Source organism: Cynoglossus semilaevis, chromosome 15 (genome assembly GCF_000523025.1).
Source record: "Cynoglossus semilaevis isolate Cse_v1.0 chromosome 15, Cse_v1.0, whole genome shotgun sequence".
NCBI classification, from domain to species: Eukaryota; Metazoa; Chordata; class Actinopteri; order Pleuronectiformes; family Cynoglossidae; genus Cynoglossus; species Cynoglossus semilaevis.
This window is the reverse complement of record NC_024321.1, coordinates 11,299,322-11,313,882: the sequence shown is the minus strand read 5'-3', so window position 1 is coordinate 11,313,882 and position 14,561 is coordinate 11,299,322. Positions and strand designations below refer to the sequence as shown.

The following is a 14,561-nucleotide window of genomic DNA, read 5'->3' as shown; positions in this document are numbered from 1 at the left end:
GTGAGAAAGTGTGGAGACACATGAGCTCCTACATAACTATATGTAATCTATGGCTCGTTTGAGGGCCGCGTGTTAATGGGGGGATGGGGGGGAGGGGAGGGCGGGGCGATGGAGAGAACACCTGTGTGTTTCTCCGTGTGTCTGTGAGAGCAGCCTCATTCTCAAAGTCCAGTCCCTGTGAGGACACTTCCATGCAAACCAAGTGTCCTCTGAGGGAAAGTTGGAAAAAGCTCAAGCATACCTTTTCTCCCTTGGGTCCCGCTGGTCCCTGTCAAGAAGGAGCAGAAAATGTATAAGCAATTCATCAAGATAAATAACTTATCACCAGAGGCACATAGATCAATACATCCTGTGCACCGGCATTTGATCCACATAGAGAAAAGACATTAAAACCTCTTGATGCGGCCATGTCAACATACTGCACAATCAAAGACGTTTTTGTCAGAGCGTATTTTACAATAAGTCCGTTTGATAAAAGCCAACAGGGGGAACTCCCTTTAAATATCTGTCTTTTAAAGATAAAAAGATAAATCCAAAAAGGGCAAAGGGTTTCTTTGTTTCTCAATCTCCCCCAGCCTTCCTTCCAGTGGGAACCTGCGCCTGAAGATGCAGAATGTTAGAAACGCTAACTTAAAACACAGGCATACGCATTCACTTACAGGATATGTGGGACACTGCCACATATTCGGCACTAAGTATTGAACAGTTTGACGTCGTCTTATGGACGCCAGGCCTGCACGTCAGCCAACAGTAACTCCTGCTGCAGAAGTTCTGCCGTCCCCTCGTCCCTCCCTGTCCTTCTGTTCTTCTGTGCGTCCACTGCTGATGAGTGGCAGAACCACAAACCACAGACTACATGCCCTCCACGAGGGTGAGAGTGAGTGGTAGAAAAACAGAAACCTACCATATCTGACACCAGCTTCAAAAATCTGGGCAGACCCCGTCATGTACAGAATAGTCAGCTATACTATATATAAAAACCTACCAAATCTGACACCAGCTTCAAAAATCTGGGTATACCTGGGCATATATATATATACAAACATATATATATATATTTGTGTATATATACATATATACAGTATGTATTTTTAATGTACATATACAGTATGCATATATGTATGTATACAAATACATATATTCACATTTACGTACGTAAATATATATACATACCGATGTATCCCCTCTTTTCTCGTCTATAATCTCAAGTCACATTTTCTCAGGAACTACTTTAAATCTGAGGATAAATCTGACCACAAAACATTGTCTCCTGGTCCGTCTGTGATGAGCTCATGCCGAGAGAACTAGATGGCGTCATACGTCAAACTGATGTACGGTCTTATCTCTGCGATATACACCCACAGAGAGAGTATTTCGGAATGCAGCCGTGATCTGTATTAGGCAACTGTCATTTTGATGAAGTAGCCTGAGTGAATGGGATAATGTTTATCACGCTAGTGTGGTACTTCCTCAGGGTACTCTAGTTCAGTTACCACCCTGGGCCTTCCTCCTGCCTCACTGAAACATTTCCAACATTTTAGATGCGGGAAACGGTTTGGAATTAAAATAAAGTTATTTTGAAAACGTTGACCTCAAGGCGGTGGCAAAGTCTTTAGTGGATGAGCCTTTCAAACTGGTATCATCTTTTCAATCTCACTTTGCCGTCGTCTAAACTGCTACAATGTGTTGTAACTGTAGATATTAAATGATTTACAATCAGTAAAATTTGACATTTTGTCCAAATACCAAACAGGAGATTTAATTTTTTTTACTGCACTTTTAGGAAGTGTACCAACAATATTTTTTTTTTGGAACTGGGGTTCGTACATTTGTTCCCTTATCCTGCTTTTAGTCAGTTCCCCTGTCTCCAAGTATGACATGGTATCTGCCTTGAAGTCTCCCTCTAATTCCTTCCCCTCTGCGTCCCTCTCTCTCCGGCACACATGTTGCTGTAAGGGCACTAACACACCGAAGAGGGGGTATGTTGGACAGGACAGGCTGTTTGTTCATGTGACAGGTCACATAATGACAAGCAGCAGCTTATCTTTTCTTAGACGGCTCTGAACTCCAGATCAGGGAGAGCAGAGCTGCAGGAGAAGAATGGTTTAATAAAGCAGAGCCCGGCTATGATTGATGTGTTATCAATACGGTGGATTTTCAAAAACTCACTGTAAGTTTTCAATTTATTCTTTCATTTTCTAAATAGTCTGTACTTTCAAAGTTTTTTCCAAAACAAAAACTCCTGACAGGCCAAATTTGATGGAATATGCATGAACCAGGCCACATGGTTGGAAAGTGGATAGTGCTCTTGCCTTACACTGAGCAGACAGATCTGGACTGCAGGCAGGTCCATCAGACACAGACTGACCTGAATTTCAACAGTTTTTGGAGATCACCTGATGCCATGAGCACATATATGTGTGGTCCCTTTGCCACTAAGTGTTTTTTCTCCACACAAACCATTTTCTCTGCAAAATTTAAAATTAAAAGATGACATTTTGATAAATAATTAATGCAGATTATATACATGTATGTTCTGGTCATTTGAGCGTGATTAAACGATAATCTCCTTTTGTTTTTCCACTGTGGCCTAATGAACACGAGAGAGAGAGAGAGAAAACACCCGACTCATTATCTGCCCCTTCACTAAAAACCTGCATCAGGTTTTACTTTGTGTATCCAGTCGTGTGTTTTCTGTGGGTACTGCGGTTTCATCCCACACTCCAAAAACATGCAGGGTCAGGTTATCTGGACCTTCTTAATTCAGCAAAGGTATAAACGTACGAATGACCCTAAAAAAGGATCAAATCATCAGCAGAAGATTGATGATGAAACATATGACCAATTATTTTTCTTTTAGTTTTTTCTTCAGTTCTCTATGACCTCATCTCCTTTTGTTTTTCCACTGTGGCCTAATGAACACGAGAGAGAGAGAGAGAGAGAAAACACCCGACTCATTATCTGCCCCTTCACTAAAAACCTGCATCAGGTTTTACTACGGACCCTCTGTGATGAGGAGAATCCTCTTAAAGGACGGACCCGGCTTGACGTCTACTTTAGCAGGAAACAACAGCACTAATGGTGTTTGGAGAGAAGGGATTCTAACAGCTCTCATTACGCAGTTAGGGGTTTACAGTTCAACAGATGACTGGTTGCTCACTCATCGAGCAACGCAACGAGAGACACAGTCTGGGCGAGGAGGGGGCCGAGGCTGCTTTAACGACTTTTTAAAGATGCTCTTCTGAAGGTTAGGAACTCTATTCTCACTGGTGTGTAACCCATTGGCTCTGCTCTTCACGCTACACCTGGGTGTGTCTGGGCGGGGTCTCGTAGGGGGAAAAGTTGATGGATGAGACTCAGGGATGAAGGGCAAAGCGGATTTCGGCGCTTCGCTCACTTAAACCATGACTTCCCCGTGGCCTGGAGCCCTGGAAAGAGTTAGGAGGTGGAACCAAAAGCGAAATGGCTTCCATTTGTTAAAGGAGTCTCCTGGGAGGAGTAAAAATAATTGACAGGGTTCGACAAACTGTCACCTGTCTCACGGACACAAATCCTGCCTGTTTGGACTGTTATAAGTCAAACACGAGTGTGTATCAGTTTACGACAGGTGTGTGTGTGTGTGTGTGTGATGGTTACACGGCTGCCCTTCAGACCAGGTAAACCCTAAAGGTTGGACAGAAAAAAAAACCAAACAGAATTAAAGACACATTTCAGCGTTCCCTGTGAATGATTTACAATATACTTTATGTGTGGAGGGAAATACTCACTGGTTTTCCATCCAAGCCAAGAGGACCCTGTCAGAAAACAAGAATAAAAGGGAATTGTTAAAAAGACATATGAGCCAAACAGGAAACTCACAACGGTGGATACTTTCTAGTTTGGAAAATATGAATTACGAAAGGAGCCTTGCCAAAAAACAAGAAAAGGACAATTTACATGTTCCTGTTTTATATCACTTCTGTCATCAAAGTCCAAGTCGGACATGTGAGCATTTCTTCAAACTGCTTCTTTATTGATTGACATCAGAAACATGTATAATGAATGAATGGAATGACAGAAAGACTCAGTTTGTTTAAAATCTTTCTGCAACAATATTCCAAAATATCATCTGGTATTTATTGCTGAAAGTAATATTTATACTGGATACACTTTTCTCTCATGGGAAAGTCATAAATGATCATATGTTGGCAGAAAAAAAAGGGTGAAAAAGTGAAAACAAATCAACCAAGAGAAAGATGTTAAAAGGTTTGCAAACAAATGAAAAGAAGCAGATGCAAGTATTGGAAAGTGAAAATGAAATGAAGAACAGAGGGAATTCCCGCCCTGACTGAAGTACTGGTGGTAAAGTTGTTAATTACTGTAGTTCAGTCACCCACAGCGATGGTTTCTGTTCGATTACTTCTCTGACATTTTAGGCTCATGCTACTAAGCCGTTGCGTCTAGGTCACATTTGCATTACTTTTGACTATTTATGGCCTTAACTTTACTGATGGATTTAGGCATATTTTCTATCTTTTAAGATACACACTTATTCCATGCTAGCTTAATCATTTTCTGGGCTGTCTTTTACTCACATTTTGAGCAATTTCCAATGTTTTTGACTAATGGACCAATGCTAATTTTCAAGCCTGTTACACTGTTGTTGAACACTAAAACGTTTTAACAATCTTAATGAAAAGCAGAGCTTCGTATGTGTGTGTTTGTGTATGTGTGTTTTTCAGGCACCAGAATTTTCCAGGTGTTTTTGGTTCCATGTAACTCTCGTAGTTAAAGCACTGTGGACTGTGGACACTGGTCTGTACCAATCTGCCTCTCGACCTTTGACGTCGCTGATGACATTTCACTTCAGCGCATGATCGGACTTTCACTCGTGCTTGAATAGCAGTTGAAACCGCTCGCGCTGTTTCCCTTAATAAAAACAGCTGCACAGTCACTGAACTTCCTCAGCAAGGCGACACTTCAAAGGCACAAACGTTCTAAGATCTGAAGACGTTAGAGATTAGTTCAGCTCTGGAATGAAAATTTCCAAAAACACTTAAATGTGATGTATGTGGTGAAGTCCGACGCGGACCTCCCCCCTTAACGACTGTACCCCATGTTAAGCTAACAGTTTTTACAGGATCCCATGAGCCGTGGGCTGCTCAGGCCTTCACAGTCCTGGTGGCTGTGGAGACTGGAGACCAGATTTACAGTCACCACCTTTGGCCTTGGATGGCTTACATAACATAGGCTTTTCTCTTTAGCACTCTCTTTTTTGTTTTACTTTACTATACCCCAAGGCAGATAAACTATCCTGTGGTACCGGGGCTGAAAACCTACCACAGTGTCATCACTGCAGTCTTTGTTGACTGGACTGTAGGCACACCAGGATGAAAGGAGTTCTTCCATTTACAGTACGTGGGATCATTTACTGCCCACTCTTTAGTCTCGTTACAGACCAGCATGACTATAAACTCGCATCACAAACTTAAGTGGTCACTCTGTATAAAGAGACACAGAAAGACCTTCCAGGCTCCCAACGTCTTTGTGATTAAAGGAGCCTTGTGAAAGCAGCAGTAGGTGACTGAGAGCAGAGTGGAACAAACGACTGGGACCAATTGGCCGGCAATAATTTCACCACGACTGTCCGGAGATGTGAAGAGTCTGAAGATTAATGCTCTATATTTCTTTCACTGGACGCTGGACGAGACAAGACAGGTCGCACTTTCATCACTCTATTAAAGGCAGCGCGATCCGTCCGTCAAGTCATGTGAAACTGTGAACGATCCCACAAATGTCTCAGAGTGATTTTCCTGCCATGTCTCTGGATCGACACGTCAGTCCACGGCCCTGTGTTAAGTCTGTGCGCGGGGGACGTCCTGATATCTATGCATCTGGGAGCGTTTATCAGGCCTGGGCTGCTTCAAGGCTGGTCAGGATGAGTTGGCGAGGTCTACAGTACATGGTGAGGTCATTGGCTGCTGCCGAGGCTTAACTGGAGGGAAAATGGGACAGATTTATAGACGCTAAAAAGGCACACAGTGGCCCGTGAACTGGAGCTACTGCTGCTGCTGCTGCTGCTGCTGCGTGGGTTCATTTTCCACAATAAAACCTTGAATCTAATATCAGACAGCTGACAGTTTGCATGTGGCAAGTTGTAGAAATAAAATTAAAAATAAATATATAATACAGTGTATGAAACATTGATTGGATTCACGTTACTTCATCAAAAATCCCTTGACCATCCTGCAGTTAGTGTATGAAACATTTTAAAAAAATTAGACAAAATATAAAATGTGTATTTTATCAAAAATCCCTTGACCATCCTGCAGTATCGCTCTAGAGGTCCACGTTAAGGCTTTTAAGTTTATGTGTCTGTCGACACATCTGTCAATGGTTGTGCAGCTTTAATACGACAAGAACGGGCAAAATTCTACTCATCAAACTGAAACGATCAGTATTCACTGTTTCCAAATAATAAAAATTACAATTTGGAGAAAAGGAGACGAAACCCAATGACAAAAAAAAAAAAAAAAAAAAAAAAAAAATCCCTCTTTCTCAACATGTTTGGAGTGGGTTGCAGGTTTAATTTTCCAAATCAGTTTATGTTCAACAAACAGAATTAAGTTAAACAGTCAAGGAAACACGTTTTATTTGTCCTATTGCATGATAAATAAATACTTAAGTGCTTTTCCAAATCACATATTTTATTGAGTGCATACTGCAGTTTTGGGTACAATGTTTTCTGGAACTGAGGTTCATGAACTAAATTATATACAGCATTACTCAAATCAGCAGCAGAGGACACAAAGGAAACTTTCCTGTAGAAACAAAAGGGCAGAGTTGGCCTGTGGTGTTTACACTTGACCAAGATTTATTTCAATAATTGTACATGGAGCTCTTAAAAATCTGGGGCCAAAACTGTTTGGATCCCACTGTGGATGACCCCTCGTGACCACACTGACCCCACGGACAAAGACAAAAACCAAGTGAGTACCTGCCGAAATATCTTTCATCTCAAACCAGGAACCATCAGGCCACCAGAGAAAAGGAAGAAAGGAGACGGAGAGAAACCAGAGCAATAGATGGGAGAGATTAACCAGAAGACAAAGTGGGAAAATGGGCCGAAGATTAGCATCAAAACCTCAAGGAAACCATGGAATCCTATTTTTATGTGTTTCTCCTTCATCTTCATCTTGACCTGAAGGATTCTTTACTTAAAATCTGACTCTCCAACCAGATGTCTTTTAAAAGTTTTTTTTCTTTTTAAATTGTGTTGTGTCGTGTTGTTTTGCACGAGAGTCGGCCTCAACGTTTTGAAACTGCAGTGGTTTTTTTTGCGTTTTTTCTGCAGGTTAAATACGCTCTTAAGGTTTTGATTTTCAGGACAATTTGACTGAATCTTTTCATGCTAACAGATTTGGCAGACTTTTATCAATTTCTTGGCTAATTTTCAGTAACCTTTTAGCTATTATTCACCCATTTTATATTTACTTTTAGATGACCTGATTTTAAGTTTTCTCTAGGCTAATTTGGCTAACTTTATTACATATGCTAATTTGGTTTATTTTCCAAACATATACTAATAACAATCAAAGATATATATAGTGGGAGTGTTTGGAAAGAGCTGATTCAATATGCTGCAAGATATTCATATTTGATTGTGCTCTGAACCTTTGCTAATTCCTGAGACTGGTGTTCAGACTAATGTGTGCGTTTGTTTGGATGCTGACATGTGCGAATCCGTCTCCGTCTCTTTCCCCAAGTGAGACACGTCCTTCTGTCTTTATTGTACTCCCCATCGTGCCAGTAATTATCCTGCAGGATGTAATTGTCGAGGATGCGAAGCTGATGTCTGCAAACTGGAGCGCAGACGTCTCAGCTAGCAGCACACGCAGTAATGCGTCACACACGCTCGTCTGAGTGTAATTACGTGACGTCAAAATGGAGGACACGGAGTAGGGAGACGGCAGCGCCCCCCCCCACCCTTTAGATTTTTTCCCTGTTGTCTTAAGGACTAACCGCTCCTCCACGTCAGTACTACATAAGCACAATTAGAGATACATAATTTTTTGGGATCAAAAGGAGTGGCAGCGTCCAGCCCCCGACAGCAGAATAAAGCAACCAGAGCTCAATGTGATCTGGGGACAGAAATGACTGTCATGTCGTTTGGTGACGGTCTGGCTTTAATCTGCGCTCAGCAGCCGGGGACGGCTGAACAATGGAGGACGGGGTCTGTTTCTGCTGAGTGGGTTCCACTGACTGTCTGTGTGTCACAGACTGGCACTGTTGTACAAACACACCGGTGCCCTGGCACACCAATGAGAACCAACTGGGCTGTGTGGGTGTGTGTTTACACCGGTGTCCTGACAGTTGGCTGATTCTGATTGTTTGACAGCGGGAAGGCTCTCCTCTGAAACTGAAACCCAGCACCGGTGATTTATGAGAGGAAGAAGTGACGCTGGAAGGGGTTTCACAAAGAGAAAAGAAACATACAACAGCACACACACACACACACACTTCAAATGCAAAACATGTCACTGAACTTTTAGTTTATAACCTGTGTTTCTTTGAAAATGAACTGCTGCATAAATTAGTCCAACAAGCATGAAGTCTACAAACTTTTTTTTGCCAAAAATGACTCAAACCTAACCTTAAAAATGGCTGCAATTAGACAACTAGAGTGCTAAAAGTTAGCCAAAACATAAATGTTGGCCCTGAAACTGGTAAAGTTAAAAGAAAAAACAACACCATTTATTACAAAGAAGTAATAATAAAAACCCAGATGTCGCTGTTTGGCCAAAGGGTTAAAAAAATGACCATAAAATACAAGAAGCCAATCCAAATATTTTGCTGGATTTAGCCAAGAAGAACAATTTTGGAAAATGATTTCTGAAACAGAGCCTTGAAACACCTAAAAGTAATGAAAGAAATGACAGATTAGCAGAAAATTGAAGGGAAAAAAGCTGAAAGATTTTACTCATTAAAAAAAGAAATTGCGATAGAGCGAAATATCCAATACATTTACAATAATAAAAACCCACAATGCACTGAGGGTGTGATACAGCGAAGGACGACTAAACTATAAATTAGCCAAAAACATAAAAAAAATACTAGTCACTAGTTTACTATGTTTGCTGAGGACTTAGCTAAAAGTAGGATGAAAGATGAACATTTAGCCCAAACCTGCCTAAAAAGAGTTAGCAAAAAATATTAATAAAAATAGTTAGCCAAAATTTGCTCTGTGATTCACCCAAAATGCACCTGAATTTGATTTTACAGGGTTAAAAGAACATTCTGGGATGAAACTCGCATTTACCCCAAATGCAGCACAAATCCAGGAGAGGGCAGGAAGCATAACGTTTATTTAAAGAAGGAGAAGTTGTTGGCACAGGTCAGTGGTGCAGCTCTGTCTCCGAGAGCTGACTTGACTGGTGTGTGTTGACGTCCACATGCTCCGTCCATGTGAGAAGACTTATTGGTGTGAAAACGTGTTATGCGCTCGTACACCAGCGTTCTAGTTCTGTCATTTGTTACAGAGATGTACATGGTAGGACAGAGCTCTCACACACACACACACACACACACACACACACACACACACTGCTGCCCCCCCAAAGGAAGAATAGCTGTGTTGAAGCCTGATCACCTCGGCTGTTGTTTCACTGTCACTGCTGATCACCTCGGCTGTTGTTTCACTGTAACGTCACAGACTCATGTCGACAAACGCATCATAACAGGAAGCTGCCTTTTGCACCAAACACCAACACAAAACAGAAGACATTTATCACCATCTGTGAAATCACAAACAGTCATAAAGATTGACGACTTTTTGCTAACGAGACAGAGAGGGATTCGATAAATTATGTCAGTTTTATGATTCACATCGTTTTCACTCGTTTCCTGGGAACACGACGATGATATATCGGCGCCGAGTCTCAAGAAAACAAATGCGACTACGGATGCACTCCTCCATGCACTGACTCCACCTGTGTGTAATTATCAGCAAACATTTCCCGTCAGGAGGCCGGGGCCGTGCCAGGCCGACTGGGAATCTGACTGAGGGAGAGTCTCCAGGGAATCATCTCCCCAAAAATTCCCAAAGAAGGGAATTCGAACACCAAGATAACTAACAAGCTAACGCTAACAGTCAACTACATGTTACCATATACCGTACGGCAGCCCATAGCTTGGGTTAACGCACGGCTTCTCAAATAGTGGGTGGGGGCCACGAGTGGGGACATTCAGTTTATTTTCTTTATACATGCTTGTATGATAAACAAGCCTTCAGTCACTAGATGGCAGCAAATAAATAAATATTACCAGGCGCTAGTATTTCAATTTGGGGAGGAGTTTTCAAAACATACACGAAGAACCCAGTATGCATGGTCATGGTCTGGTATTTTTTCAATTTTAATAATTCTAAATGCATTCATTTTGACCGCCCTAAACTTGAGGATCACAACTGAGGTCATCACCCCACCACTAGAGGCTGCTTTTTCCTCTCCATTCATTCAAGACAATCAGCGACTACCTGCGACCAAACTGCAAAAAACAACAACCGCTCTCTCACAGTGTCACTTGTGACCAAACTACAAAAAACAACAACCGCTCTCTCACAGTGTGGGCCATCTGTGATGATGAGCCATATTATAACACCTTTTTATAAAATTTTTGCGGCTGAATGTATTACATTTTCTTGGCGGCGGCGTTTGCTCACTGATGAAACGTTTGCCAAAGTTGCACCTGAACGTTTATTGCTTTTCATCTTGTCTGGTTTTTATGTGTTCAACATATGTTTTATTTTACAGTTTTATGCCCCGAGTCAGTCAGTTGCATTATTTTAAACCACCAAAGAAATAATAAAAACCTTCATCCTCAAATCCCCAAACGGGACATTTTATGTCTGTTTGTCTTTAAACACAGAAATAGGGCAGAAAACACTGGGGATGAAGAACAAGTGCGGAGGCAAGAAAGCAGCCAGTAATTAAAAAAAGGAATGAGAAAATAAGAAAACACAGTCCTGAAAAGCTGTGAGTTAAGATGGAAAAAATTAAAGGAACAGGACCACAGTTGGCCAAAAGTCAGAGAAGAAAGATAAATATAAACGTTTTACCGGGTATCCGTCCCGTCCAGACTTGCCCTGGTGAGGTTAGGGATCAAAGCATTGAGACAATTAACATCAAACGTTCACAGCAAATACCTCACGCTGCAGGTCCATCATGTGACTTATCATGGAGTTAATTATAATGGGAAATAAAATACAGCATCTTAGTCACACAATATATAATCACATAAGTGTGTTCTATGGCCCACTAGGATGATTCCCTCTGCCTCTATTTTCACTTTTTCTACCCTATATTTTGCTATTAAATGTTTTAAACTTTGGCCAGTAGGTGGTAGTAACACAGCTGAAATGATAGATAGCTAACATTAAATTAAATATGGAATATTCACCCTTTGACGGACTTTACTTGCTTGCTACAAAATCCCTGAATACTCTGCCCTGAGTCACTACTGTGATTGGTTCAGATTTACTGTGGAAATACTCGTTACTATTCTGTATTTTGTTTGCAAACCATATTGAACACCTTTCTTTGGTCATTTTACGACTTCCTGTCAAGGCACCGTCTGTAAAGCTGCATTGTAACAGGTGACTTATTGCCTCTATGACATGATGCCCCTCTACTACATTGGCTTAGGGCAGTTTTTCAGACAGACACAGGAAAGAAAATTATACAGTGGTTAATGTGCTCCGAGTGTAAAACAGCTGCGCTGAGAGTTTCCCTTCGACTGAACGGTCAGTCATTCACACTGTTTCTGTAAAAAAGTCTTTCATTTCTGCCTCTGTAGTTGATCTCTGCCATGTGTGGCTGAAAAAGTGAATGCAAATCCAAACCCCCCTTCAACCCCCCCCCCAAATCACCAAAGTAGTGTTTTACAACGTATCAAATTTAGATAAACGTAAATCCCAAACCTTACGTCAGCAGGTGCTACACGTGTTCTCTAATGGTGTTTGCATGTGTTTCATCTGTTACATACATGGACACAGACGTTGTCTGACTACAGAGGGAGGGGATCCTCCGTGTTAACACGCTAGTCACCCCTAACCATCACCGTGACACACACTTCCCTCGGTGGTCCTTTTATTGGCCGTGGTCTGAAGACACACACATGTGTAAGTGTCAGTCTGGGACATTGTGTGTGTGTGTGTGTTTTACTGCTGTGAAAGTTGAGTCAGTCTGTGGTTGGAACATTACACTGTTCATGGTCCATGTTGGTGTGTGTGTTTTTAGCCTCTAAACTGCATTTATTGAACTAAGTTTTATCAATGTATCCATTTTAATGACAACAATCAGTCTGGACCAGGAACACACTGGCTTTTAAAGACCACCAGCCACCAGGTCAAGGACTGAAATGCAATGAAAAACTAAAATCCGTCAATAGGTTGCTTGCCTAACTTGTTGATCAACAAAATTACCAATTATTAATTTGTGAAAAAAATATTCAGAAAACTCAAAAAGACATTTTATATAAAGGGCTGTCCTGGGACTCTCCATCACCCATACCAGGTACTGTCAGGAATACCAGGTTCATAACCATGTAATGATTTGGTGGGCAGTGTTTTTTGGTGTCACAAATATGAGCAAAATTAGGAGACCTGCAGTGTGAGAACCCAAAAGTAGCTGAAGAAAACCTGATTAGACACTGGGAGAACATAGGGATTACTAGGGATTGAACCCCTGATCCCCTCGCTGTAAGGCGAGCGCACCGACTACTTCTTCTTCCCCCCTTTTCGTCTGCTAACTCTCAGTTTAAGTGAATTACTAAATGATCCATTATAGTTTTTCACTGCATTCTTGAAAACGTAAAACCCACCCCTTTGGAAGCGGGGCTTGGACCGCTGAGCCTTCATTGTCCATCACTGTGTTTTGTTAAGTGTAATACTACCTGGAGGAGACTCGGGAGATTGTACTTACGGGAGGTCCTGCAAGAGAAGAAGAGAAATGAGGCGTCAGACAACAAACTATGAACGTTCGCCTTGACACGTGAAACAAAGCACACGCACGCTTCAGCGACCTGTGGTTCGTACTGCGACCGGTTCCTCCGAAGAGCAGTACGAAGTAAAAATAATAAAAGAATCCTGCCCTGGCGTGTGGTTTGTCGGATGATGACTGTAATTAACCACCTAAATATAATACAGAATAAGCTCATTAGAGCCGCTGCCAGCGAGGTTTGTGGTGGACATGTTATGCTGAACAGGCCTCTGGGTAATGGCTCATGTTTTGCATTAGAACGTCCAGCACAGTCACGTTAGGTCTCTGTTTCTTGAGGAGATAGGGCGGTATTAGATGAAGGACAGACAGGGAGTGAAAAGGTCGAGGATTTTGGCCTGGTACAAAAAAACAACAAACCAAAAGAAAAAAAAAATCAACATCACAAAGTTTTTTTTTTCCAGATCTGATTGAAATCCTCTGATGTTATGACTCAACAGCATAAAGTGCATTCTGCTTCTCATACTTTGCCTAACCAAAAACAACAGTGACGATCAAAGGACTCCTCTCCTTCTAAGTGGTCTTGGTTTCAATGGAATAGACTATTTAGAAGAGAGGGAGAGAGAAAAAAAACAACTTTTTAAATATGCAACACCGAGGGCACTAATAAAGCGCCAACATCTCTGTTGCTATAAAAAGATTTAATGATTGGTTTACATCTCTCTGATGTGAATATGAAAGCAGTCATGATACTGATTTATATAATCGTTAACACGATTATAACCTAGCCCTTTGGCACAGTGTGGAGTGATGCCACCGCCGCAGAGCTGGGCTTCGCTCATCAGCACGACTGCAGCTCTGAACATCCACAGAAACTCAGGCAGATTGAACGCAGCCTCCCCTTCAGGCAAATGTGGGATATTTGTGGATGTTTGTTTGTTTCATTTCAAAAACACTACAAAAAAAATAATAAAAAAAAGTCCTGGGAGCCTGGGAACTCACAGTTTAAGGAAGAGCACCGGGCTGAAGGACAGATGCAAACCAGAGTGGGACGGGGTGAGAGGGGGAGAATTAGAGAGGTGATGGGGGTTTATGAGGCATGGAGCCCAAGTCAGTCACGTTTAGCTGCGTCTAGACGCTGTGACAGACTATAGGCAAATAAACACAAACAGGCCGAAAGGGGAAGCTCTGACTGTTGAACTTGAGACAGGTGTGTGTGTGTGAGGAAGAGTAAAAAACGATAGAAGCGGAAAGACAGTAAAAGAAAAACAAGTTAAAAAAAAACAAACAGGAAAGTTGTGAAACATCAGAGTTGATTTAACGAGGCGTAAAAATTCCTCCCCCTTATTTCTCCGTTTTGACCTCCAGCGTAGAGGGTTTTTTTTTTTAACTCCCCAAAAAGAAAATGAAGAATGTTTACATTTCGCCCTAATCTGGAAACTGAAGGGAACTTTGCTGCAGCTCTGTGGCCCCCAGTGCTTTGTTAGCTCAGGTATGCGCCTCTGTTTCTCATCGACACGCTCACTTGTTTTTTCAGTAACAGAGAGGAAAAGCACTCCGGTCTTGTAAAAACCCGGGGTCAGAATC

General features: G+C 41.8%; 1 protein-coding gene across 2 annotated transcripts in view; it reads right to left on the bottom strand.

The window, feature by feature from the left end:
• Positions 1-14,561, bottom strand: part of LOC103391032 (collagen alpha-1(XXIII) chain) — a 132,532-nt gene that overhangs the window by 23,087 nt on the left and 94,884 nt on the right. For both annotated transcript variants that reach the window (XM_025063123.1, XM_025063122.1), the window contains exons 3-7: positions 12,960-12,967; positions 11,096-11,122; positions 3,768-3,794; positions 3,640-3,663; positions 242-271 (exon numbers count right to left, since the gene is read on the bottom strand). In XM_025063123.1, coding sequence (XP_024918891.1) covers positions 242-271; positions 3,640-3,663; positions 3,768-3,794; positions 11,096-11,122; positions 12,960-12,967 — 116 coding nt within the window. The remainder of the gene's footprint in view (positions 1-241; positions 272-3,639; positions 3,664-3,767; positions 3,795-11,095; positions 11,123-12,959; positions 12,968-14,561) is intronic.